Source organism: Mobula hypostoma, chromosome 18 (genome assembly GCF_963921235.1).
Source record: "Mobula hypostoma chromosome 18, sMobHyp1.1, whole genome shotgun sequence".
Classification (NCBI taxonomy): domain Eukaryota; kingdom Metazoa; phylum Chordata; class Chondrichthyes; order Myliobatiformes; family Myliobatidae; genus Mobula; species Mobula hypostoma.
In genome coordinates this window covers 23,811,289-23,838,939 of record NC_086114.1, presented here as the reverse complement: position 1 = coordinate 23,838,939, position 27,651 = coordinate 23,811,289, and the positions used below count along the sequence as shown (strand labels likewise).

At 43.1% G+C, this 27,651-nt stretch overlaps 1 protein-coding gene across 9 annotated transcripts in view; it reads left to right on the top strand.

The window, feature by feature from the left end:
- The first annotated feature begins 7,917 nt into the window (after positions 1 to 7,917).
- Positions 7,918 to 27,651, top strand: part of slc29a3 (solute carrier family 29 member 3) — a 33,114-nt gene continuing 13,380 nt past the window's right edge. For 4 of the 9 annotated variants that reach the window (XM_063070592.1, XM_063070600.1, XM_063070598.1 and 1 more), the window contains exons 1-3: positions 7,918 to 7,995; positions 23,663 to 23,973; positions 26,630 to 26,712. In XM_063070592.1, coding sequence (XP_062926662.1) covers positions 23,722 to 23,973; positions 26,630 to 26,712 — 335 coding nt within the window. In that variant the 5' untranslated portion in view covers positions 7,918 to 7,995; positions 23,663 to 23,721. Of the gene's footprint in view, positions 7,996 to 8,020; positions 8,150 to 8,176; positions 8,196 to 10,808; positions 10,877 to 14,119; positions 16,394 to 20,316; positions 20,446 to 23,662; positions 23,974 to 26,629; positions 26,713 to 27,651 lie in introns of those variants that run through there. The other 5 variants (XM_063070593.1, XM_063070595.1, XM_063070594.1 and 2 more) reach the window with 5 other exon arrangements.

Here is a 27,651-nt window from a genome sequence, read left to right as displayed (position 1 = left end):
ACTTCTGATGGCCAAGAAGCAAAACACCTGCTTCATGATGAATGTGCAATACATCAGAATCAGAATTGGGTTTATTATCACCGGCATGTGTCATGAAATTTGTTAACTCGGCAGCAGCAGTTCAATGCAATATATAATATAGAAGAAAAACCAATCAATCAATTACAGTGTATGTATATTGGAGATTAAAATTCATGCAAAAACAGAAATAATATATATCAAAAAGTGAGGTAGTGTTCACGGGTTCAACGTCCATTTAGGAATCAGATGGCAGAGGGGAAGAAGCTGTTGCTGAATCGCTGAGTGAGTGCCTTCAGGCTTCTGTATCTCCTACCTGATGGTAACAGTGAGAAAAAGACATGGCCTGGGTGTTGGGGGTCCTTAATAATGGACGATGCCTTTCTGAGACACCACTCCTTGAAGATGTCCTGGATACTTTGTAGGCTAGTACTCAAGATGGAGTCAACTAAATTCATGACCCTCTGCAGCTTCAATCGGTCTTGTGCAGTAGCCCCTCTATTCCAAACAGTAATGTCAGAATACTCTCCACAGTACATCTATAGAAGTTTCTGAGTGTTTTTGTTGACATACCAAATCTCTTCAAACTCCTAATGCAGAATAGTTACTGTCTTGCCTTCTTCATAACTGTGTCGATATGTTGGGACCAGATCAGAGATCTTGACACCCAGGAACTTGAAGCTGCTCACTCTCTCCACTTCTGATCCCTCTATGAGGATTGGTCTGTGTTCCTTCATCTTACCCTTCCTGAAGTCCACAATCAGCTCTTTCATCTTATTGACATTGAGTGAAAGGTTGTTGCTGTGACACCACTCCACTTGTTGGTATATCTCACTCCTGTATGCCCTCTTGATTCCATCTGAGATTCTACCAACAATGGTTATATCATCAGCAAATTTATAGATGGTATTTGAGAAAGAGGTTGAAAGGGCCTAGCCACACAGTCATAGGTATAGAGAGAGTAGAGCAGTGGGCTAAGAACACACCCCGAGGTGCACCAGCATTGATCGTCAGCGAGGTGGAGATATTATCACCAACCCGCACAGATTGTGGTCTTCCAGTTAGGAAGTCAAGGATCCAACTGCAGAGGGAGGTACAGACGGCCATGTTCTGCAACTTCTCAATCAGGATTGTGGGAATACTCAATGAACAGCATCCTGACATAAGTGTTTGTGTTATCCAGGTGGTCTAAAGCCATGTGAAGAGCCACTGAGATTGCATCTGCCGTTGACCAACTTCTCAAAGCATTTCATCACTGTAGATGTGAGTGCTACTGGGCGAATAGTCATTAAGGCATCTCATATTAATCTTCTTAAGCACTGATATAATTGTTGGCTTTTTGAAGCAAGTGGGAACTTCTGCCCGTAGCAGTGAGAGGTTGAAAATGACCTTCAATACTCCCGCCAGTCGGATGGCACAAGTTTTCAGAGCGTTACCAGGTACTCCATCAGGACCTTCTGCCTTGTGAGGGTTCACACTCTTTAAGGACAGCCTAACATCGGCCTCTAAGACAGAGATCACAGGATCATCAGTTGCAGCAGGGATCTACATACCCTTGATAGTACAAATAAAAGAATCTCTCAACAATGTTACTGAAGTACAAATCAACAGCAAATGGTTTACAAAATTGAATAATACTTGTTTCAGGACAAGTACACCACACTGCCCACTCTCATAGGGCCCTTTCAACCTCTTTCTCAAACAAATCATTGCAAAAAGCAGGAATTGCATTAATCAGAGTGGAACATCAATAATCTGCTCCTCACCAAGTTTAGTGAGAGCATGTGGAAATTTACTGAATCAGATAAGCAAAATGAAAACAGTCTCCAAGCTCACCAATCGGTCCATATTGAAACATCTAGGAAATATTGCCACAAAGGAGATAACATCTGAAAAGGAATTACAAGTATGTGAAAAGCAAGAGGATAAGACGTGAAAGAATAGGACCTATCAAGTGCGACAGTGGGAAAGAGTGTATGGAACCAGAGGAAATAGCAGAGGTACTTAATGATTACTTTACTTCAGTATTCACAATGGAAAAGGATATTGGTGATTGTAGTGATGAATTGCAGTGGACTGAAAAGCTTGAGCATGTAGATATTAAGAAAGAGGATGTGCTGGAGCTTTTGGAAAGCATCAAGTTGGATATGTCGCCAGGACCGGATGAGATGTAACTCAGGCTACTGAGGCAAGGAAGGAGATTGCTGAGCCTCTGGTGATGATCTTTGATGACCAGATCTGGGCCATACTCTCCAAATATCCAGACCTGCCTCTCAATTTTTTTGCACTACCATACTTCCCATTTTTCTATTTTCTATTTATGATTTATAATTTAAATTTTTAATATTTACTAATTTTAACTATTTTTAATATCTTTAATATTTAATATTTGTAATCCAGGGAGAGTGAAGTGCAGAATCAAATATTGCTGTGATGATTGTACGTTCTAGTACCAATTGTTTGGCGACAATAAAGTATAAAGTATCAATGGGGATGGGAGAGGTTCTGGAGGATTGGAGGGTTGCGGATATTGTTCCCTTATTCAAGAAAGGGAGTAGAGATAGCCCAGGAAATTATAGACCAGTGAGTCTTACTTCAGTGGTTGGTAAGTTGTTGGAGAAGATCCTGAGAGGTAGGATTTATGAATATTTGGAGAGGTATAATATGATTAGGAATAGCCAGCATGGCTTTGTCAAGGGCAGGTCATGTCTTACGAGCTTGATTGAATTTTTTGAGGATGTGACTAAACACATTGATGAAGGAAGAGCAGTAGATGTATATGGATTTCAGTAAGGCATGTGATAAGGTATCCCATGCAAGGTTTATTGAGAAAGTAAGGAGGCATGGGATCCAAAGGGACATTGTTTTGTGGATCCAGAACGGCTTGCCCACAGAAGGCAAAGAGTAGTTGTAGACGGGTTATATTCTGCATGGAGGTCAGTGACCAGTTGTGTGCCTCAGGGATCTGTTCTGGGACCCTTACTGTTTGTGAGTTTTATAAATGACCTGGATGAGGAAGTGGAGGGATGGGTTAGTAAGTTTGCTGATGACACAAAGGTTGGAGGTGTTGTGGATAGTGTAGAGGGCTGGTTTCTATGTAAAAACCAGAATACTCATTGCTCCCAGCAAAACAACAAATTTGTTCACAATTTGAAAAAGTGATATCATCATACTAAAAGTAAAGTTTGCCCCAAAGCACTCTGGAGTAATTTCTATATGCTGTGTAAGACATGAATGCAAAAAAGTTTAAAGTGGAGGAATTTAAGTTGTGTTTTTGGAGATTGCTCATAAACTGAGTGCCACAGTTCTGACAAGCAGTGGGTGACTCAAATGTTGTTAGAGGGTATACAATAATAAAAGATTTACTAACATGGACACATTCATAGAACGTTGAAAAACATCTCCCAAAGGCAAAAAGAAGAGAGGATGGACAAGAAGTAAATGAAAGGAAATGACCAAGATCAAAGACTGGAGAGAACTGCAGCCGACAGGAAATTATGTGTTCTCTGTGGATTCTTAATGCCTAAAAGAAGTTTGATGACAGTGTGTATATGCATAAAACTATAAGGAAGGTAACGTTCTGTTAGTCCGTGAAGAATACTTGAATAAACATTCTTTGGAATAAACTATAAATAATGATGATACTCTAGCTGGCTGGTGGTGCAGGGCATCCACACTGGACTTCGAGGCAAATGGTCCAGGGTTCAAATCTGGCTGGCTCCTTTCGCGCTTTCCATCCGTGCTGGGCTGAGCCTTGAGCTAGTATCTCAGCCTCATCAAAAATAGATAAATACTAAAGAAATGGCAAGGTTGCCCCCCGATGCACCACTAGGTGCGAAAAGGAACACTGACGTTGAAACCCAGAGAGAAGTTCATGAATGACATAATAGTCAGTGGGGAGACAGCCTTAAAGAAATAATAATTGATTCAGAATCAGGTTTAATATCACTGACATATGTATGTCATGAAATTTGTTGTTTTGCAGCAGCAGTACAGCGCAATACATTAAAAACTATAAATTACAGTAAGAAATATATATATAAATAAATTAAACAAATGCAAAAAGAGAGCAAAAATAATGAGATAGCATTCATGAGTTGGTTCATTGCCTCTTCAGAAACTTAATGGCAGAGGGGAAGATGCTGTTCCTAAAATAACACACATAAAAGTTGCTGGTGAACGCAGCAGGCCAGACAGCATCTCTAGGAAGAGGTGCAGTCGACGTTTCAGGCCGAGACCCTTCGTCAGGACTAACTGAAGGAAGAGTGAGTAAGGGATTTGAAAGTTGGAGGGGGAGGGGGAGATCCAAAATGATAGGAGACGACAGGAGGGGGAGGGATGGAGCCAAGAGCTGGACAGGTGATAGGCAAAAGGGATATGAGAGGATCATGGGACAGGAGGTCCGGGAAGAAAGACGGGGGGGGGACCCAGAGGATGGGCAAGGGATATATTCAGAGGGACAGAGGGAGAAAAAGGAGAGTGAGAGAAAGAATGTGTGTATAAAAATAAGTAACAGATGGGGTACGAGGGGGGAGGTGGGGCATTAGCGGAAGTTAGAGAAGTCGATGTTCATGCCATCAGGTTGGAGGCTACCTAGACGGAATATAAGGTGTTGTTCCTCCAACTTGAGTGTGGCTTCATCTTTAAAGTAGAGGAGGCCGTGGATAGACATGTCAGAATGGGAATGGGATGTGGAATTAAAATGTGTGGCCACTGGGAGATCCTGCTTTCTCTGGCGGACAGAGCGTAGGTGTTCAGCAAAGCAGTCTCCCAGTCTGCGTCGGGTCTCGCCAATATATATAAGGCCACATCAGGAGCACCAGACGCAGTATATCACCCCAGCCGACTCACAGGTGAAGTGTTGCCTCACCTGGAAGGACTGTTTGGGGCCCTGAATGGTGGTAAGGGAGGAAGTGTAAGAGCATGTGTAGCACTTGTTCCGCTTACATGGATAAGTGCCAGGAGGGAGATCAGTGGGGAGAGATGGGAGGGACGAATGGACAAGGGAGTCGCGTAGGGAGGGATGGAGGGGACGAATGGACAAGGGATCCCTGCAGAATGCAGAGAGACGGGGGGGAGGGAAAGATGTGCTTAGTGGTGGGATCCCGTTGGAGGTGGCGGAAGTTACGGAGAATAATATGTTGGACCCGGAGGCTGGTGGGGTGGTAGGTGAGGACCAGGGGAACCCTATTCCTAGTGGGGTGGCGGGAGGATGGAGTGAGAGCAGATGTACGTGAAATGGGGGAGATGCGTTTAAGAGCAGAGTTGATAGCGGAGGAAGGGAAGCCCCTTTCTTTAAAAAAGGAAGACATCTCCCTCGTCCTAGAATGAAGAGCCTCATCCTGAGAGCAGATGCGGCGGAGATGGAGGAATTGCGAGAAGGGGATGGCGTTTTTGCAAGAGACAGGGTGAGAAGAGGAATAGTCCAGATAGCTGTGAGAGTCAGTAGGCTTATAGTAGACATCAGTGGATAAGCTGTCTCCAGAGACAGAAACAGAAAGATCTAGAAAGGGGAGGGAGGTGTTGGAAATGGACCAGGTAAACTTGAGGGCAGGGTGAAAGTTGGAGGCAAAGTTAATAAAGTCAACGAGCTCTGCATGCGTGCAGGAAGCAGCGCCAATACAGTCGTCGACGTAGGGAAGGAAAAGTGGGGGACAGATACCAGAATAGGCACGGAACATAGATTGTTCCACAAAGCCAACAAAAAGGCAGGCATAGCTAGGACCCGTATGGGTGCATGGAACATAGATTGTTCCACAAAGCCAACAAAAAGGCAGGCATAGCTAGGACCCATACGGGTGAAATGTTCCTAAAATGTTGCCTTCAGGTTCCTGTACCTCCTCTCTGATAGCAGTAATGAGAAGAGAGCACTCATTACTGGATAGTGGGGGTCCTTAATGATGGATGCCCCCTTTCTGATCCATCACCACATGAAGATGTCCTCAATGCTGGGGAGGCTAGTGCCCATGATGGAGCTGACTGAGTTTGTAACCCTCTGCAGCTTTTATTCCAATCCTGTGCAGTGGCCCCTCCATACCGGACGACAATGCAACCCGTTAGAATGGTCTCCATGGTACAGCTGTAGAAATTTGCTAAAGTCTTTGATGACATACCAATTCTCTTCAAACTCCTGATGAAATATAGCCATTGACGTGCCTTCTTTGTAACTGCATCAATAACATGTATAACCAATATTATCTCCAGTACACTCACTGACCACACAAAGCACAGGACAGAATGGAAGGAGGCTTGTCACAATATCTAAAATGCCCCAATGGTCACCATGGCTTATAGTAGGAGCAAGAGAGGAAAAGATTTACAGAGGGATTTCAAGTGCCAGGGACACTGAAGGACAGATATAGGTGGTGCAATGACATTTGGAGATAACCAAGAGGCTGGAATTGGAGGAGAATTGGGGGGAGGGAGGAGGAACTCATCAGAAGGATGTGAAGCACATCTGTACTGGCCAGCAAATCATAAAATCACCAATATAGAATATTATACACCAGTTGTTCAAGTCAAGATTCTGCTGTGGGTTATCGCTCTATATTTATCACCAAATGCTCACTCCCCACAAGAAAGCCATGACATTTCTGATAGCTTATTCACAACCTCTTGAAGAGGGTGTTGCATATTTTCTCTGTATGATCCAGTATCAGTCCTGAGGCCAGGCTCAAGGGAGATCAGGGCTTCGGAGAATCAGAACAGCCAGTGCCCAGAGAGACTATTGGACCTGACCCATGGTCAGGAGTAGATGGGAGGAAGGGATTGAAGGAACCAGAGAATCATCCTTGGACTAGTAATGGGAGAAATAGTGGTGGTTGGGACTGACACTGTGATGTGTGGAGTACAACTTTTAGGACCAGTGCTAACATTGTCATAGAATCAAGGTCATTGAATTACGGTCAGAGAGTTACAGCAAGAAAACAAACCCTTCAGCCCACTTGGCCCAAGCAGATTACCACCCATTTATGCAAATCCTGCATTAATCCCATTTTCTATTCTACCTACATCTCCATCATCTGTACACACTACTGGTCTGGCCAATTAACCCTCCAATCTGTAAATCATTGGAATATGGACAGAAATTAGAGCACCCTGGGGAACCCAGGTAATCATGGGTAAAGTGTGCAAATCCCACACAGACAGAAGCCAAGGTCAGGATTGAACCTGCGTTTCTGGCGCTGTGAAGCAGCTACACTCGCCCAGTATGTGTGCATATATGTGTGTGTGAACCATGTTTACTATAAACACTGCAGTGTGATATAAGGTTGGACAAAGCAGCCTTTTGTCAAAAGCCTTGAGAAATTGGAGTGTTGGGAGTTGAATGGTCTTGAACGATTACGAGCTCAAAGTGGAGTTCTGGGATGATGGAACTGATGCAGTTGGTGGGTGCTGCCAGAGATTCGAAGGTAAATTTGAGACATATTGACAAGTGTCCCAGGTGAGCACTGTCCAGTGACAATTGACCAACGCAACCTGGACTGAGTGCACCAGGAATAACCCAGAAGCAGCATTGCCCTTGGAATGGTGGTAATATGTGTTTCCTGACGGGGTAGATCAATCCTATTATGAATGTAGCGGAGCTTCACATCCAAAGCATCTAGTTGAATTGCACAGAGAGAAATGGCAGAGGAATGGTTGATATTACATTTCATGTCCAGGAAGTATCAATGTTGAATCGTGCAGCGCTGAGAACACAGCGTTCTGCAATTGAATCCCTGGGTATTGAATAGAGGAACAGAAAGTGCGGCGGGAGATATGCTCTCATGAATCACCCTACCCCTTCTCTCTGCAGAACACTCGACCTGAACGCGACGTCTAGCTGGGAGAGCCGAACTGGGCAACCGCAGCTCACTGCCGGCTGCTGATTGGCTACCGCGGCTCAGTAGGCGGGGTCTGGGCTCTCGGATGGGGAGACTGGCACGGTGGACGGATGATTGACAGCGGCCTCCCCAGGCCGGGCGCCGGCAGCTGGTGAGTGAGAGCGGAGGGGAGTTGCGGGAGGTGGCGCGTCCGATCCCGGGCAAAGCGGCCTGGAGATAGGTCTCCTCCAGACCCAACCGCCTCGGGGCTTGATGTGCCGGCGCGGCCGCGGCTCTGGCCTTCCTGGGAAGAGGAGGCCGAGAAGGTGGAAGGGAGAGGGTTTGCGGGATAGAAGGTGGAGGGGGAGAGAGGTAAAAGTTGGAGAGGGTGGACGGATTTGGGATGAGTGTGAGCGAGGATAAAGGAGAAGAGGGCGAGTGGTTGGGAGGGCGTTGGAGGAAGAATTGTGGAGGGAGAGAGAGATTAAAGGGCACGATTGGGAGAAGAGGTGTGGATTTAGAAATGTAAATTAATGCAAATGTTAGACAGAAATAACATCACTCAGGTCGGACAGCATCTGTGAAAAGAGAAAACGAGTTAACAGTCTCAGGTTGGAGACCCATTGCCTGAACTGTGAAACCATTCCGTCAGCTAGTTCTCACTCAACACAATCTTGCCTTGAGATCAAGTAATGTCTGTTGTAGCTCTCACATTGTTGGTGTGTGTTGTATCTCTCGGTTAACACTGATTCATATCCTTTAGCTGTTTGGCAAGTACTTCAGTGATCAAGCCATCTGTGATATTGTCAACAGAAGTTAACTTACTTTCATAATGGAAAACTGCCTGTAATACACAATACACAAACTGCTGGAGGAACTCAGCAGGCCAGGCAGCGCCTATGGAAAAGAGTACCACTCTACTCTTTTCTATAGATGCTGCCGAGCTGGCAGAGTTCCTGCAGCATTTTGTGTGTGTTGCTCGGATTTCCAGCATCTGCAGATATTCATCAAAGTTGCTGGTGAACGCAGCAGGCCAAGCAGCATCTATAGGAAGAGGCGCAGTCGACGTTTCAGGCCAAGACCCTTCGACAGGTCCTGACGAAGGGTCTCGGCCTGAAACGTCGACTGCACCTCTTCCTATAGATGCTGCTTGGCCTGCTGCGTTCACCAGCAACTTTGATGTATGTTGCTTGAATTTCCAGCATCTGCAGAATTCCTGTTATCTGCAGATATTCTCTTGTTTGTAATACACAGTGTTTGAAGATTTGTAGCCAAGCATGAAAATGACAAAGTTATTCTACTTTCCAAAAGTCTGGGTCGTTGAGGGGAGGGGGAGCATGAATATAAATTGAATAGTTTTGAGCCCCTTAACTAAGAAACAATGTGCTGGCATTGGAAAAGACCAGTGGAGGTTCAGAGAAATGATTCCAAAAATGAAAGGGTTAACATATGAGGGCATTTGACAGCTCTGGGCCTGTACTCCTGAGGAAAGGACTCAGCCCAAAACATCATAGATTTCCATAGATTCTGCCTGACCTGAGCTCCCCCCAGCATTTTGTGTGTGTTGCTTTGGATTTCCAGCATCTGCTGATTTTCTTGTGTATAAATCAATGTTTGCTTTGTCCTTGTTCTCATGGTAGACTTTGCCACAGCTTGTTGCGTTTATGGAATGTGCACTTGGGTGGATAAGTTGGTGATATTTTAAACATTTGGTATTGGTTTATTAGTGTCACATGAGACAAAAAAAAGCTTTTGTTTTGTATGCTGGACAGACAGATTATGCCGCACATAATTAGACTGAGGTAATGTTGCAGTTACAGATGGTGCAATGTAGGTAGATAAGTAAGATCATAATACATGAGAGTAGAATTAAGCCATTTAGGCCATTGAGTCTGCTTCCCATTCCATCATGGCTGATTTATTTCCCCTCTCAACCCCATTCTCCTACCCTTTTCCCATAACCTTTGACACCCTTACTAATCAAGAACCTATCAACCTCAGATTTAAATATACCCAGTGACTTGGCCTCCACCGTTGACCGTGGCAACCCATTCCACAGATTCACCATCCTCTGGCAAAAGAAATTCCTCCTCATCTCTGTTCTAAAGGGATGTTCCTCTATTCTGAAGTGGTTCCCTCTGGTCCTAGTCCTAGACTCCCTCACTAGGAAACATCTCCACATCCACTATATCTCGGCCTTTCAATATTCAATAGGTTTCAATGAGATTCTCCCCTTCCCACCCATTCTTCTAAACTTCAGCAAGTAGTGGCCCAGAGCCATCAAACACTCCTCATATGTTAACCCTTTCATTTCTGGAACCATTATCATGAACCTCCTCTGGACCTTCTCTAATGCCAGCACATCTTTTCTTAGATAAGAGGCCCAAAACTGCTTACAATACTCCAAGTGCAGTCTGACCAAAGCCTCAGTATTGCATCCTTGCTTTTATATTCTAGTTCTGTCAAAAGTATGCGCTCTCGGCAGAAGCACTCTCTCCAGTAACCTTTAAGCTATGAAGCTGCCAAATCATACCAAATAACACATAAAAATACACAGCCTTTATAAAGTAGAAATAATGTACGTACAGAGTAGTATCACTTGTTGTTTGTCCATCGTTGACGTCGATGAGGACCTCGACACCATTATGATGGTGTCGAGACTAGCGCGTGATTTGGAATTAAGTGAGGGAGAGTTGCGCAGCGTCAGCCTCACTCTCTCTTCCCAATTCTCATCTGGATCTAGTGGCAAGACAGACTCTAGACGGCTGGAGATGGGACTAGGCGCAGTGGATGACCAGGACGTCTTCTGTGTCTTGTCCTGCTCTACACGTTCCACGACGCTTGCAGAGACCGCCTTCTTGACCGTTGGACCTTCCATTGGTCTCATCCGCTCAATCCGCCGGAGTCTGTCTTCACATGCTGGGATAGACAACTCCCTATCTCACCGAGGGTTTGAGACCCGTCGGCTACCCTCACCTGGTTTAGCTGGCTTGTGGAAGCCGTTGCCCGGGGTGTGGCCGCTGTCGCATGCAAACAGCTATGGGGAGCCACAGGTGAGAGCTGAGTGCCAGGTGGGGACCAAAGGTGGACTAACCGCCCTGAAAAGGACGCGACATGTTCCCCCACCAGAGGTGCTACCCCTCCCTGACACCCCATACACTTACCGGAATTGGGAAGACAGCGAGCACACTGATGATGGTGTGTTAGGCTGAGTCGTCAGAGGTTGGAGTGGTGGGACACTGGGGTGTCATCTCATCATCGTCTGTTTCCATCAGGGCAGGCAGCTCGTCTTCTATGTCTGCCTGCCTCGATGTCGAAGGTTGAGGTTCATCGTCTGCTGTGGCTGATGTGAAAGGCTTGAAAAACGGCAGTATCTTTTTGGAATAATTCCTCAAAATATCCGTGGTGTCTGACCAACATGTTACTGCATTTGTTACATTGATAGTTCGGAGGGCCATTTTGTTGAAGTGGAAGGATACATCAGCTCCCACTTTGTCACAATGGTTCTCTCAAGTGATGCTATGTCTTAGTTTGGAGAAAATTAGATTATGAAGACACGCAGTCCTCTTTTATTGTCATTTAGTAATGCATGCATTAAGAAATGATACAATATTTCCTCCGGTGTGATATCACAAAACACAGGACAGGCGAAGACTGAAAAAACTAACAAAACCACATAATTATAACATATAGTTACAACAGTGCAACGATACCATAACTTGATGAAGAAGTCCATGAGTACAGTTAAAAAGTTCAAAGTCTCTCAAATGTCCCACATTTCACGCAGACGGAGACAAGAGAGGAAAAACTCTCCCTGCCATACCTAACCACGATCTGACTCTGAGTCATCCGAAAACTTCGAGCATTTGATCAGCTCTCCGACACCGAGTACTGAGCGCCATCTCTGTCCGAACGATTCGACCTCAATCTCGGTCGCCAACCTCAGGCAAAGCCGGGGATTTTGAGGCCTTCCCTCCGGAAGATTCCCGACCGCGCAGTAACAACAGCAGCGAACTGGCATTTCAGAAATTTCTCCAGATGTTCCTCTGTGCTTTCACATCTATCTCCATCAAATCAGAATTGTCCACGGCCCCTATTAAACAGATATGATATCATTTTCGCCAGAGGGTTGAGCACACGTGGCGCACTGCTCTCTCTCCTCCCGCCATTATGTTGAACCTTTGAACCTTTATTTGATTTTGAGAAAAGATGGGGTTCATTTGCTCGTTATTATCATTTGAGTTAATTGATAGATTTCCTCCACGATCTAATTGTAAATTTTCGGTATATATTTTTTTCTTGCTGGCGGTTTGATGTTTATCTTTAGAAGCTTTTTGTATTAGATTAGATTAGATTATGATGCATGGCTCCGGGTTGTACTCCTAATGGGTTTTCCTCCCACTTTTTCTGCTTAGTAGGGTTTGGTTTTTTTTATTATCACCAAAATTTTTCAATCCTTAAAATTGTTTTTTTTTCCCTTGAGACATTGTAAGTCTTGTTTACTTCGATGTACTCGTGTTATTTTTGAATAATATAATAATAAAAAGATTTGAAAGAAAACGACAGTATACTTGACTGCTAGCCTTGCACACTTTTCTATCATACCATTCTTTGTAAGCACTCAAGCCATCCTGCAAATATACCCTAAACCTACGTACCCTTTCAAAATTAAAATCGTAGTTTTCTGCAAGCATTGCAGCAAAAATCTCACGCAGTTTGCTTCACGTTCAGTTCCTGGACGACTTCACTTTCAGTCCATTTGCTACTGCATTCGGTTTCGATCATTATCCTTTCCTCTTCCAATTGCATTAACTCTTCATTTATCAGTTCTTGGTCATGGGATGCCAAAACCTCTTGGAACATCATCTTCGTCAACTTCCTCAAGCCAAACTCACTTTGTCCTTACTTCGCAAACATGAGGAATTCTGCAGATGCTGGAAATTCAAGCAACACGCATCAAAGTTGCTGGTGAACGCAGCAGGCCAGGCAGCATCTCTAGGAAGAGGTACAATCGACTCGGCCTGAAACGTCGACTGTACCTCTTCCTAGAGATGCTGCCTGGCCTGCTGCATTCACCAGCAACTTTGATGTGTGTTGCTTGTCCTTACTTTGTTCACCACGATCGAAACGCTTAATTATGTCTAGTTTTATGCTAAGTGTTACATCCTTAGGAGCTCTTTTAGGCTTTTCTGATACCTTAGAACTCATCTTGCTAATGGATGCTCAAAATAAATCGGCACAAAGCACGGATGTTCACATTCATGTGTTTAAGCAATGCCGGCTAGAATGCAGTTCCGGGAGAGGAGCTTGGCTACTCGGGGTGCGCGAGCTGCCTTTTCTCGTAACAGTGAAAACACCTTCTGTTAGCGAAAACAGGTAACTAATATAGGTCTTTTGTAACAGCGAGGTGTCGTAAAGCGAATGTTCGAAAAACGGGGGACACCTGTACATCTGCCACCTCTTTGCCTATTCTCCTAATCTTAGTCCGTCTTCAAACTCTCTGCTTCCTCAATATTACTTGCCCTCCATCTATTTTCGTACCGTCTGCAAACTTGGCCACAAAGCCCTTCAATTCCATCATCTAAATCATTGACGTATAACTTGAAATGAAGTAGTACCAACAGAGACCTCTGTGGAACAATACTAGTCACTGGCAGCCAACTAGAAAAGTCCCCTTTATTCCCACTCTTTGCTTCCTGCCTGCCAGTCGGCCAATCTTTCCTGTACTACCATGGGCTTTTAATTTTGTTTAGCTTCATGTGCAGTATCTTGTCAAAGGCCTTCTGAAAATCCAAGTGAACAACATCCACTCTCCTTGTCTATCCTGCCTGTTGTTTCCTTAAAGAGTTCCAACAGATATCTCAAGGAAGATTTCCCCTTAAGGAAACTGTGCTGACTTTGGCCTATTTTATCATGTGCCTCCAACTACCCCAAAACGTCATCTTTAATAATGGACTCCAGCATCTTCCCAACCACTGAAGTCAGACTAACTGGCATATAATTTCCAGTCCTCTGGAACCAACCCAGAATCTAGTGATTCTTGAAAGAACATTACTGATGCCACCACAGTCCCTTCAGCTACCTCTTTCAGAAGCCTGAGGTGTAGTCCCTCTGGTCCAGAATACCTGTCCGCCTTCAGACCTTTCAGCTTCCCAAGCATCTTCGCCCAAGTAAATGGCAACTTCACACACTTCTGCCCCCTGGGACTATCAAATTTCTGGCATAATGCTGGTGTCTTTCACAGTAAAGACTGATGCAAAATATTTATTTCCATGTTTACCTCTCCAACATTATTTTCCAGTGGTCCAATATCTACTCTCGATTCTTTTACTCTTCGTATATTTGGAAAAAAAAATCTTTTGGTATCCTCTTTTATACTATTGACTAGCTTAACCTTCATATTTCATCTTTTCTCTCCTCGTTGCTTTTTTAGTTGCCTTCTGTTCAATTTTAAAGGCTTCCCTAACATAGATAGATAGATATACTTTATTAATCCCGAGGGAAATTTGGTTTCATTACAGCCGCACCAACCAAGAATAGAGCGTAAATATAGCAATACAAAAACCACGAACAATTAAACAGCAAAATGCAAACTATGCCGGATGGAAAATAAGTCCAGGACCAGTCTATTGGCTCAGGGTGTCTGACCCTCCACGGGAGGAGGTGCACGTTCGATGGCCACGGGCAGGAACGACCTCCCGTGCTGCCAAGTGTTGTATCATGGTGGAATGTGGCCGAAGTCTAACAGTAAGAAGTTCAGTATCCAGTCTGCAAACACGTTCCTCGATCGTAATATGACCCGGATTGCACCATCTGTTGTTAACCAGATCAGTAAGCACCCAACTCCTTTACGCTTACCGCTCTCAGTGCACTTCCGGTCAGCCGGAACGGTATTACCCACCAAACTCCTCTTCTCCATAAGTCTCTGTTGTCTCGACCCAGTCCGCTTTCCTCAACTTTGTGATCCCCCTCTGCATCCTCTGTGTGCTTTCCTCCGGATTTCAGCAGGGGTGTCCGCCGCTCTGCTCGCTAAAATGGCTGGCATTAGCTGGAATACACAGTGCGACCTTGCTTCTGTCCCACGTGTCGGGATGTAACCATTTCCAGCGCTAAAGAGAAACCCAAATAAAACTCTCTACCAGCATGTTAGAGAGGGTGCAGCTTCGATGTGTTACCGTGAGAAAAAAATACAAAAAATAACGTAAGTTAAAAAGTAAGAAGAAGAAAGTAAAAATAGATGGGAACGGCTGTACCAGGCTGCATGCACGACCGGCGCATGCACACAAATAATTGACCTCTAACTTCTCACTAACTTTTGCTATATTATATGCTTTTATTTGTTGTCCTTTGCTTTTATGCTGTCTTTGAATTCCCTTGTCAGCCAAGGTTGTCACATCCTCCCTTTAGAATACTTTTTAAATGCTGACTCTATTGAGACTCAAACCCACACCTTTGAATTACTTGATCACTCATCAGTAGAAGTCCAACACGCTAGCCATTACACCAGAGCTCACCAGTCAGGGTGAGGTAGACAGAGAGGTTGGAGTTCAATTTAGAACTATTGTTTCTCTTCTTATAAAAACTGGCTAATTTTCACTGAAAGTAGTCATTGGTAGTCCGTAAGCTACCATCTCCCAAACAACTGCATCACTAGTTAGAACTGGTTGACCAAAGTCAGCTGATTCAGAACCTGCCATATGTGGAAACAAGTCTGTGGGATTTGAAAGGTCAGTCTGTTGTGCAGTATCCATCCAGTGCTCGGTTAAGGAAATATGCATTTTGGCGAAGGTGTAATTTGATTTCTAAAGAACATAGAACAATGCCCATAATGTTGTGTCAACCTTTTAACCTGCTCCCAAGATCAATTTAATGCTTCCCTCCTGCTTAGCCCTCCATTTTTCTTTCATCCATGTGCTTAAGAGTCTGCTAAATGTCTTCAATGTATCTGCCTCTGCCACCAACCCTGGCAATACGTTTCACACAGCCACCACTTCCTGTGTTTAAAAAAGAAATTACCTCTGGCATCCCTCTGATATTTTCATCCAATCATCTTAAAATTATGCTTGATTGTATTAGCCAATTCCACCCTAGGAAAAAGGCTCTGGCTGGCCACACTGTCAACGCCTCATCTCTATCAAGTCACCTCTCATGCTCCTCTGCTCCAAAGAGAAACACTCTAACTCACTCAACCTTTCCTCAGAAGACATGCACCCTAATCCAGGCAGCATCCTGGTAAATCTCCTAAGTACCCTCACTAAAGCTTCCACTTCCTTCCCAGAATGAAGTGGCCAGAACTGAACACAATACTCTTAAGTGTGGTCTAACCAGAGCTTTATAGAGCTGCAATCAAAATAAGAGAAACATTTAAATTAATCAAATGAAGATGGATGATGTGTTGCTACAGTAGTATGTGGGAGCTGATGGAAACCACTGTCATCCACGGTGACAACATCTATGTGAAAGAGCTTGCTGCTCATGGAACGTTTGCTGAGAGTTGATGAGCTGGAGCCTGAGATTTGGAGACTGCAATGCATCACGGGAGAGGAAATTTACCTAAACACTTTGTATAGGTAAATGAGAAGCATTGATGCCCCTCAGATTAACTGCTGCAAAACTAGTCAGTCAAGCAAAACTGGAGGGTGTGACAACTGGTAAGGCAGTTATGGCGAGCCTTGAGATAATCCTGAGGTTTCTCACAGTACAGTGTAATGTTTCATATGGAAACAAACAGGACATCTCGAACAAAGGAAGACATTTTCCGGATGGAATACAAGTTGTAAAGGTCCAAATAAAAAAAAGTAAAGTCACAAACTGTAATTGGATTGACAGGATCTAAGAGCTGAATGCCGGGGGCAGAGATTGGTTAGGGAGAAGTAGGTTTTAACTCATGAGGCATTGGCATCTGTTCCATGCATAGATAGAGCTGTTCTGTTGTAAAACTTTGTTTGATTGGGTTAGGATCAATGCGTTAGCAAATTGAATAATTAGGGCTGGAGTTGAGATTTTAACACTGGGGGATGATTGGGAATTTCAGAAGTTAAAAGTGAAAGAGCAGAGTGGGGAAACGGTGAGAGATAACCAACTTTTGTCAAGTAAGAACACAATGTATAAAAATGATGGACCTCCAACTGGAGCAGGGAAAAATGGAGTGGGGAGGGGAATTGAAGATTTTTTAACCATAATGAATGGAGCATTTGTAACAAGCAAATGAATGACTAGCCATAGCAGACTTTACAAAATGATTGACATGGGGAATTAAGTATTCCAGGATGTATTTAAAAGTGATTGGGGAAAGTGGGCGTGGGAAGAAGTAATTTAAAACAGAAAATGCTGGGGATACGCAGTGGGTAAGATCACATGTAGAAAAGGCAAGAGAGTCAACATTTCAAGTCAAAAATCCTTCATTGGAGCTGGGGAGGACTCAGAAAGCTGCAGGGAAGGAGGGTTGGGATGGGAAGATGTCTCTGATCGGATAAATTTAGTACAACCACAGCAGAACTAAGTAAACAAGGTTATCTGATCAGTGTGTGAAAAGTGAACTCTATTTCTCTTTCCATAGATGCCTCCCAACCTGCTAAGTATCTGTAGCATTTTGTGCTTTTACTTCAGATTTCTGTCTTCAGTTTTTTTTTAAATATTTTCATTTGATGAGTGATAATCTGATAATAAGGAATGCTGTTAAAATAACAGTGACGCCCATCTTAGCATTTCAAGTAGAGTCACTTTGGATTAAGTTTTTTAAAAAAGCAGCAAGGAGCAGAAAGCGGGTAGAGGCTGCAAGATGTGATCCAAAAGATATTCAGTAGCATAATTCCAGGGATGGGAGAGTTGACCTTTTATGAGTGGCATCAATTTTCTTTTGTCCTTAAAACATAGGGAGTTGTTCATGGATACTAAGGGTACGTCCACACTACGCCGAATAATTTTGAAAACAAAGCTTTTTCTCTTTGTTTTGCCCTCCCGTCCACACTGAGCCGGTGTTTTCAGCCCCCGAAAACGGAGATTTTTGAAAACACTCTCCAGAGCGAATAAATCTGAAAACGCTTAATATCCGGCGTAGTGTGTACGGGATAACCAGAGAGATTTAAAAACATTGTCATGACAACACAACAACAATGCTTTTTTCTGCTTCTGCTTGGTACTGCACAAGCTGTTACAACGCGCAGTCGGTGTGAACGGCGTGAGAGTTAAATTGTAAAGTGAGTTTTTTTGACTATTTAAAAAAACGCTGTCATGACGTGCTGGAGCAGATGTTCGTTGTTTTAACAACGAAGTGAAGAAGTGAATAAGTACACTCACTTCGCCCTGTTTTCTGTCCTTGCTTGTATGAAGGTGGTTTACCTATTTATGCAAGTACTTCTCTGACAATAGATGTGTAACAGCCTAATGTAACATTGTATGGAAATACAAGGTAACGCTGATGCAGATGTTTTATACATTTAACAAGGTGCTTTATTAATGCAACAGAGTTAGTCAGTTTTTCAATGTTCGTCTTCAGCCGGGTCATACTGTCCGTGAACTCCCTGTCGGTTGCCTCCATACGCTCCAGTATTTGTTTTTTTTAAGTTTTAAGTCCTCCTGCGCGACAGCCAAGAGCAATTCCTTTAAAGTTTTTCTACTCTGTAACTGGACAAACGCGCACCAAGTACACCGTTTCCTCTTCACTTGTTTTCTGTGTGTCCTGCGCATGCCCAGTAGGAGGAGATTCGCCCAAATATCCGCCTAATGTGGACGGAGATATTTTGAAAAACGCTTAGTGTGCACGCCTGTCGTTTTTACTCGAAACCAGCGTTTTCAAAATTATCCGGCATAGTGTGGAGGTAGCCTAAGTCTCTATGATGCAGAGTTAAATATAAGGCAGTGAAAATAGAGGTGTATGTAATAGGAGTAATACAATGCTGAAAAGGGCTCTTAAAATATATGTAGGCTGGTCAAACAGGCAGTAACTTTGTGGAAGAGCAATTTGTAGAGTATGATAGAGTTTCTAAACCAGTATGAAAAAAGGGATACAAAGTTAGTTGGTTTCAGTATTGTGTAATGAAGAAGAACTAATTCATAATCTGATGGTTAAGGAGTTTTCAAAGAACATTAAGATCGCCATGACAGTGGGTTTTACCTGAAGATTGATAGAGATTAGTTAAATTGTAACTAAGATCTTTAAACAAAACAAGTTATGATGGTGTGATTTGGCAGTAGAATGTGAAAAGATATGGTAATTCGATCTGAAATTTGTGTTCCACTTTCTCTGTTGCTTACCAATGCCTTGACCACCTTTTCTGAAATTTTCACATAGTCAGGTTTACAAACAAGAGAAAGTCTGCAGATGCTGGAAGTCGAAAGCAGTAGATTAGATTCAACTTTATTGTTATTGTGCCGAGTACGGATACAAAGCCAATGAAGTGCAGTTAGCATCTGACCAGAAATGCAAAAAATAATGTTATTTACAAAATAACTATGAATAAAAAGTAAGTGCTATAGCACACAAATATAAAAGTACACACTATGTTAGAGGAACTCAGCAGGTCATGCAGCATCTGTGGAAAAGATTGAACAGTCGATATTTCGGGCCAAGACCTTTCCTCAGGACGGAAAAGGAAGAGGGAAGTCACCAGAATAAAAAGGTGGGAGAGGAGAAGGAGGCTAACTTGAAAGTGATAAGTGAAGCCAGGTGGGTGGGAAAGGTAAAGGGATAGAGAAGAGGGAATCTGCTGGGGGAGAAGCTGACAGCCTTGCAGGTGGATGCTTTCCAGGTGTCATGGATTCTTGATTACCTGACTGGCAGACCACAGTATGTGTGCTTGTACCAGTGTGTGTCCGACAGAGTGATCAGCAGCACTGGGGCTCCACAGGGGACTGTCTTGTCTCCCTTTCTCTTCACCATTTACACCTCGGACTTCACCTACTGCACAGAGTCTTGTCATCTTCAGAAGTTTTCTGATGACTCTGCCATAGTTGGATGCATCAGCAAGGGAGATGAGGCTGAGTACAGGGCTACGGTAGGAAACTTGGTCACATGGTGTGAGCAGAATTATCTGCAGCTTAATGTGAAAAAGACTAAGGAGCTGGTGGTAGACCTGAGGAGAGCTAAGGTACCGTTGACTCCTGTTTCCATCCAGGGGGTCAGTGTGGACATGGTGGAGGATTACAAATACCTGGGCATACGAATTGACAATAAACTGGACTGGTCAAAGAACACTGAGGCTGTCTACAAGAAGGGTCAGAGCCGTCTCTATTTCCTGAGGAGACTGAGGTCCTTCAACATCTGCCGGACGATGCTGAGGATGTTCTACGAGTCTGTGGTGGCCAGTGCTATCATGTTCGCTGTTGTGTGCCGGGGCAGCAGGCTGAGGGTAGCAGACACCAACAGAATCAACCAACTCATTCGTAAGGCCAGTGATGTTGTGGGGATGGAACTGGACACTCTGACGGTGGTGTCAGAAAAGAGGATGCTGTCCAAGTTGCATGCTATCTTGGTCAATGTGTCCCATCTACTACATAATGTACTGAGTGGGCACAGGAGTACATTCAGCCAGAGACTCATTCCACCGAGATGCAACACAGAGCGTCATAGGAAGTCATTCCTGCCTGTGGCCGTCAAACTTTACAACTCCTCCCTTGGAAGGTCAGACACCCTGAGCCAATGGGCTGGTCCTGGACTTATTTCCTGGCATAATTTACATATTACTATTTAACTATTTATGGTTTTATTACTATTTAATTATTTATGCTGCAGCTGTAACGAAAACCAATTTCCCCTGGGATCAATAAACTATGACTATGACTATGTTAGGAGAGGAGAGTGGACCATTGGAGAAAGGAAGGGGGACGAGACCTGAGGGAAGTGATAGGCAGGTGAGAATAGGTAAAAGGCTAATGGGAAATAGAAGAGGAGAGGGGCAGGGAAATTTTTTTTACCGGAAGGAGAAATCGATATTCATGCCATTAGGTTGGAGTCTACCCAGATGGAATATAAGATGTTGCTCCTCCACCATGAGGGTGGCTTCATCTTGACATAAGAGGATGCCATGGACTAACATATTGGGACGGGAACGGGAATTAAAATTACAATGTTTGGCCACCAGGAAGTTTAGCCTTTGGCGGTTAGAGTGGAGGGGGTGCTCAACGAAGTGATCCCCCAATTTACGATAGGTCTCACCAATATAGAGGAGGCCACATCAGGAGCACTGGACACAATAGCAGACATCCCACCCTGCAAAAACTCATTTCAGGGAGGTAGCACCATCAATTTGCGGGAGACTCCCGGAACTTCCGGGAGAAGTGGGATGTCTGCATTAGAGTAGCTCCTTAGCAGCTAGTCAGCTAGTTTAAATAACGTTAGCTATGCTAATGAGCGAATGACACCTGTTAAACTCACCTCAATATGTCTTTTACAGTCTTAACCCATCATGGGCAATAGAAAAGTCACTGTTGCAAACAGTGCAGTGAATAACACTGTCATTATTTTTGACCCCTATTAGGCAGGGGTACACATTAGTGTAGTCTGGGGTGACTTACATTTTATATTTTCTTTGGAACACTCTGCCATGGCGTGCGCGCGCGCGCTCTCAAAGAAATTGATTTCCGGGACATTGTATATAATTTGCGGGCATCAGGGAGCCACTATTAATATGCGGGAGACTCCCAGAACCCCCAGGAGAGGTGGGATGTCTGCAATTGTTAACCCCAGCAGATTCACAGGTGAAGTGTTGCCTCATCTGGAAGGACTGTTTGGGGGCCTGAATGAAGACAGGTGAATCTGCTGCTGTTTTTGGCAAAATGATGAACCCTTTCCTTTGAGTTAATATCATTAGTGTTAGCCAGAACTGGGTCTCTTTTCCTGTTGTGGAGCCTGAGTGCATGTATTCAGATTGATAGGTATTTTGATATTAAAGGAACATGAACAAGCTATGATGGCATGATTTAGCAGTAGTAGAACCTGAGAAGATATGATAATAGATAAACAGTGGCTAAGTTCAAAGTAAATTTTAATATCAACGTACATATGTTACCATATATGACTGTGAAATTTAGCTTCTTGTGGGCATACTCAGCAAATCTATAGAATACTAACTATAACAGGATCAGTGAAAGAATAACCAAGTGTGTTGAAGACAACAAATTGTTCAAATGCAAATATAGATAAAGAGCAATATTAAATAACAAGAACATGAGGTAGTGAGATAAAGAGTCCTTGAAAGTGAGATCATTGGTTGTGGGAGCATTTCAGTGATGGAGTAAGTGACGTTGAGTGTAGTTTTCCCCTTTTCTTCAAGAGCCTGATGGTTGAGGGTTAGAACTAACATGCGGAAATAATCAAATCTACATTATTTCAAGGTACAAAACTGAATGGGGAAAAAGAGATCCAGCTGTGGCTAAACGGAATAGTATTAGATCTGAGGAAAAGGCTTAATATTGGCAAGACAGTAAATGTGAGCACTGATAAAAAAATTCAGAAAAAGATGATCAAAGCATTGGTAAACAAAGGAAAAGTGTAATATGGAGTAATCCAACAAGAAAGATAAAAACAAGTTGTTGTGACTTCTGTGGATATTCCAAAGAAACATAAACTTTATAATTAGATGAAGTTGATATGGGTAGCTTAGAATGAAGTGGGACAAGTTATAGTGGGAGATAAAAGTGACAGAGGAATTTATCAATTATTTTGTGTCCATCTTCATAGAAGCAACAAAACAAAAAATTGATACACAAAAACCAAAAGAACTAGAGAATAACAGGTTTAAAATTAATGAGATAAAAGAGAGTAACATTTGTAAAACCAAAATTAAAAACATCTTAAAGGGACAGAAAGCCTGCAAGTTACACAGAGATCAGTGTCAAGACCCCACTGTCAGACTATATCAGTGATGTGGAGGATGCAATCAAGTGTAGTGTCTTCAAGTTTGTTAATGATACAAAGCTGGATGGCAGAGTGGGTTATGGGGAGGACACAGAGAGGCTTTAGGAGAATATTGTCAGACTAAATCAATAGAAAGGATTATTCATGGAAGGACAATAATGTGGATAGTTGTTGTCATCCACTATTTTTTTAAAAATGGAAAGGCAGAGTATCTTAAATAGAGAATGAAAGACATTAATGCTTAGAGGGATCTGGATGTTCTTGTACATCACTGAAAGTTAATATATTCTTTCAGCAAGTAATTGTATTGTAAAGATTTGACTACAAGAATAGAGGTTTTGCTCGAGCTATACGTAAAACATAAAGTGCTTGGCAGGATAGGTGAATAGTTGATGTTTCCGCTGACTTGAGTAGTTAGAACCAGAGCTCAATTATTTAGATAGGATGTGAGCAAAATTTTCTTCACTCAGAGAGGAATTCCCTGTCCTGAAATGCTGAGGAAGCTCAGTCACTGAGTACGTGCAACATAATAAGGTTTTAGATATTATGGACTTGAGAGGTGTGGGGTTAGTACATGAAAGTGGCATTGAGGTTTAAAAAAATACTCAACTATGATCTCATTGAATAGCAGAGCAGACATGAAAGGCCAAATGGCCTACTCTATGTATTTCTTAATAATTTTCTATCAAGAAAGTTGTGGAGCTGCATGTATTCATTTAATAGATTTTTGTGATACTAAGAGAATCAAGGGAACATAAATTAGTGCCAGCAAGTCATTCTGAGGTAAACTACCAGCCACGATCTGATTAAATTGCTCCGCATGAGGGGCTGAATGTCCTCCTATTTCTATTGCTTATGTTCACATAGGAATCCCATCATTTTTCAAGGAATTCAAAGGCTTGGGAGTTATCCAGACGTAAACAGTTCAGCTGCATTCTGGGAAAAAAAACAGATAATTGTCTTGTTTTCTTTTTTGTTTCAGAAAATAGCAGTTCTAAAGAGGGGGTGGTATAGATTGCAGTTGTTCCAGTTTTAGAAACGATGGAAATTCAAGACTCTTACTGCACATTCCCAAGCTCACAAATATCAGAAGAGGATCCCCTAATTTCAAAGCCATTGGTTAGGAGCCATTTCCGCAAGCCACCTCCAGATACCTTCAATGCTGTATATGGGATTTTTTTCATCCTTGGTATTGGCTCACTACTGCCTTGGAATTTCTTCTGCACTGCCAAGCATTATTGGTTGTATAAACTGGGCAATGGCACAGATTCTCACCAGCAGAATGACCTCAGCGTGAGTATTGTGTAAATAGGCATGTTGCTAAGTCTAATGTGTAGCGGCCTTTTCATTGAGTACAGGAATGTCTGCAGATACTGGAAATCCAAAGCAACAGACACAATGCTGGAGGAACTCAACAGGCCAGGCAGCATCCATTGAGAGAAGTAAACAGTTGCTGTTTTGGGCCGAGACCATTCATCAGGCCTGAGGACTTTTCATTGGGTAATTGAGTAGGGTAGTGGAAAGGTAAAGCTGTTGGAGAGCAACTCATTATTCAAGAGTCCAAATCCCACTAAGGCAAACTGGGTAATGAAATCCCTTAAATTTGACTACCTGTGACCCAATGTTAGGTGAGAGAAAGATTGGACATTTCTATAAAAACAACAGTGGTTTTTTTTTAAAAGAGGGTGATACCCCAAACCAACCTGACCTGATGAAGGGTCTCGGCCCAAAATGTCAACTGTTAATTCTTTTCTATAGATGTTGCCTGGCCTGCTGAGTTCCTCCAGCATTTTGTGTGTGTTGCCTGGATTTCTAGTATCTGAAGATTATTTTGTGTTTGTGATTCTACCCTGAACTAATCTGTCTGCGTGCATTTCAAATACATAAAAGCTGCTTGACTCCAAAATCCTGTGATAATCTTGAAGACCTTTATCAGGTCATCCAATTTTAATGAATGCCTCCCCACTTTCTCTAAGCAGCTGCTAATAAATAATGCAAATTAAATAATATAAATGTTCTTCCCAATAATAAATAGAGACAAAAATGTACTTGACACACTATACCCACTTCCCTCCTAAAATTAGCGAGGTAATAATCAGTGTTACTGGCATCTTCCTGAAAAATGTTCTCCGTGTGGTCTTGCACCCTATTGCCTGCTTGCACTGCATTTTCTCTGTAATTGTGACACTTCAGTCTGCATTCTGTTATCTTTTCTCGTATTAACTTGATGCACTGATATGATGAAGCAACCTGTATAGATGCCATGCAAAACGAACTTTGGTACATGTGGCAACAATAATCCACTTTACTAATTTATGTTGTTTAGCCTGGTATCTATTGGTGCTTATTCTTCTCTCATTTTAGACAGCTGTTTCCCACAAACATGGCCTGTACTTTTGCAGTTCAGATAGTTGCCACCAGTGCTAATTTTCTCCCACGCATCACCCCAATCCATTTCACCTAACCTTCTTTCAATCCCTTCTGTTTTGCAATATTGAAGTAGTTTCTTAAGTGACCCTGAAGTGCCCTAGTACGGCATTCCGTTCAAGAGATAATTACAGATGGCCTTGTTGGCGATATTCTTCTACATTAGCGGTCCCCAACCACTGGGCCGCGGACCTGTACCGGGCCGCAGAGCATGCGCTACCGGGCCGCGAGGAAGCGATATGAGTCAGCTGCACCTTTCCTAATTCCCTGTCATGGCCACCGATCAGCCATTACGCATGCGAGGTTGTAACCCGCGCGTCATCCGTGTCAGGGTGGGAAGGAGATCAACTCCTCGAGCTTGCAAATGACGACGGGCTGAAAAGTATGTTTGACATAACACCTCTGTCGGCATTTTGGATCAAAGTCAAGGCTGAATATCCTGAGATAGCCACGAAAGCACTGAAAACGTTGCTTTCATTTCCAACATTTTTCTGCGCAGCGGAATTTTCTGCAATGAATACAACGAAAACTAAATCGCGGAATAGACTGGACATAAGGAACCCCCTTTGAATATCGCTGTCTCCCATCACCCCTCAATAGGACCGTGTTGTTGCAGGGAAACAAGCCCAGGGCTCCCACTGATTCAGCAATATTGGTGTGTTGCAATGATTTTATATATTTATACGGGGAAAATATGTGCTGTGTGTTTAATATCCAAATGTTACTTAAAATGTTATGATGCTATTGACTTAGAAGTGACCGTATAACAATTAAAGCACGGAAACAGGCCATCTCGGCCCTTCTAGTCCGTGCCAAACGCTACTCTCACTTAGTCCCGCCAACCTGCACACAGCCCATAACCTTCCATTCCTTTCCTGTCCATATACCTATCCAGTTTTTCTTTAAATGATAATATCGAACCTGCCTTTACCACTTCTACTGGAAGTTCGTTCAACACTTCAAGCACCCCTGTCCTCCCCTGATAATTGACTTATCACTGTATACATGCGAGGAAAATATGCGCTGTGTGTTTAATATTAAACTCGTCAAATAAACCCTTTTAGAAACAAAATTGAGTGTATTACCCACTTATCGCCTATATTCCAGTAGTGATTAACACCCACCCCACGAACAGAATCGCCAAAAAAGATTTGGTGGGGGGGGGCGAGCGGGGTGGGAATTGGCAGGTCACGATGCGCATGCGCACTGGTGCCTGCGCAAGGCTTCATGGCCATTGTAGTCTTTCGGGTAAACAACGCATTTGACTGCCACTCTTGTTCGTTGGCAACCCTACCCCCCCCGCCACCCCCATGGTCGACTGGTCCACAAGAATATTGTCAATATTAAACCGGTGCGCAGTGCAAAAAAGGTTGGGGACCCCTGTTCTACATTGAAAAAATAAAAAGTAATTTTTTTTTGTACCTTCTCTAATGACTCAATGTCCTGCAACACTGCTTTTTAAGCTACTGCAACAATCTGATGGGTGCACAGTCTCATGTGATTCTCTTGATTTCTTTTTCAGAGTTACTTCGAAAGTTATCTTTCGATTGCATCAACCGTACCTGCTATACTGTTCCTGATCGTCAACTACCTCCTGGTGGACAAGTAAGTTTTGGGGTCAGAGTTTGATCCTTGTTTCTCTGTATCCAGCTCGGATGAAAATTTTTAGGATGAAAGCAACACGGATTCAATTCCGGGGTGCATTGAAAAGTATTGCAGTGGTGTTTAATCTGATCAATATCAGTAAAAACTGTTAATCACTACAAGGCAGCAATGCTAAAAGAAACTTAGATTGGCCTTTGACATCCCAGATCCTTATTAACAGTGCTTATTCTTTTAGAGTCGTTATTTTAACTAATAAAGGGGAAGTGCTTTACAAAGTGCTTGTAAGCTTTCTGGATACTGCTCAGAAAGAAGCCTTTCAGCCCATTGCACTGTGTTAGCTCTTTCAAAGATCTCATGCCCTTTCACCATAGCTCTGTAATTTGTTTTCTGCTTTAAATATTCAATTCCCCTTTGAAAAATTCTTGTTGCATCCTCGTCCACTGTCCTTGCAACTATCGCAGCAACATATTCTGTAAGCATTTCCTTCCTTGTATCAGTTTTGGTTCTTTTGGTAATAAAGGCTCAACGTACATAATCATGCAGAGTGTGTAAAGATACTGTAGCCCCTCCACTGGATGTAGGTGGTGCTCAATATCCCTGTAAACTCTGTTCATGATTTTGAAAATTTCGATCAAATGTTCACATTCTTGAAGCAGAAAAAATTAAGCCCTGCATCCATATTCCAATCAAACAGTTAAAACCCTCACCCCTAGATTCTAGTGAATCTTTGCTGCACTCTGTAACTCTGCAAAGTTCACTACCTCCTGATAATAACACTTTCCTGCTACCTGGAACTTCTGACTTCATATTTTAAAACTTCTTTACAGGGTATAGATGTTGATGTTAAGGTGAGCATTTATTGCTGTTAAAGTGGCAAGCCACCTTCTTGAATTGTCCAGTCTGTGTTGAAGGTATGCCTTGACCATTGTTGGGAGGATT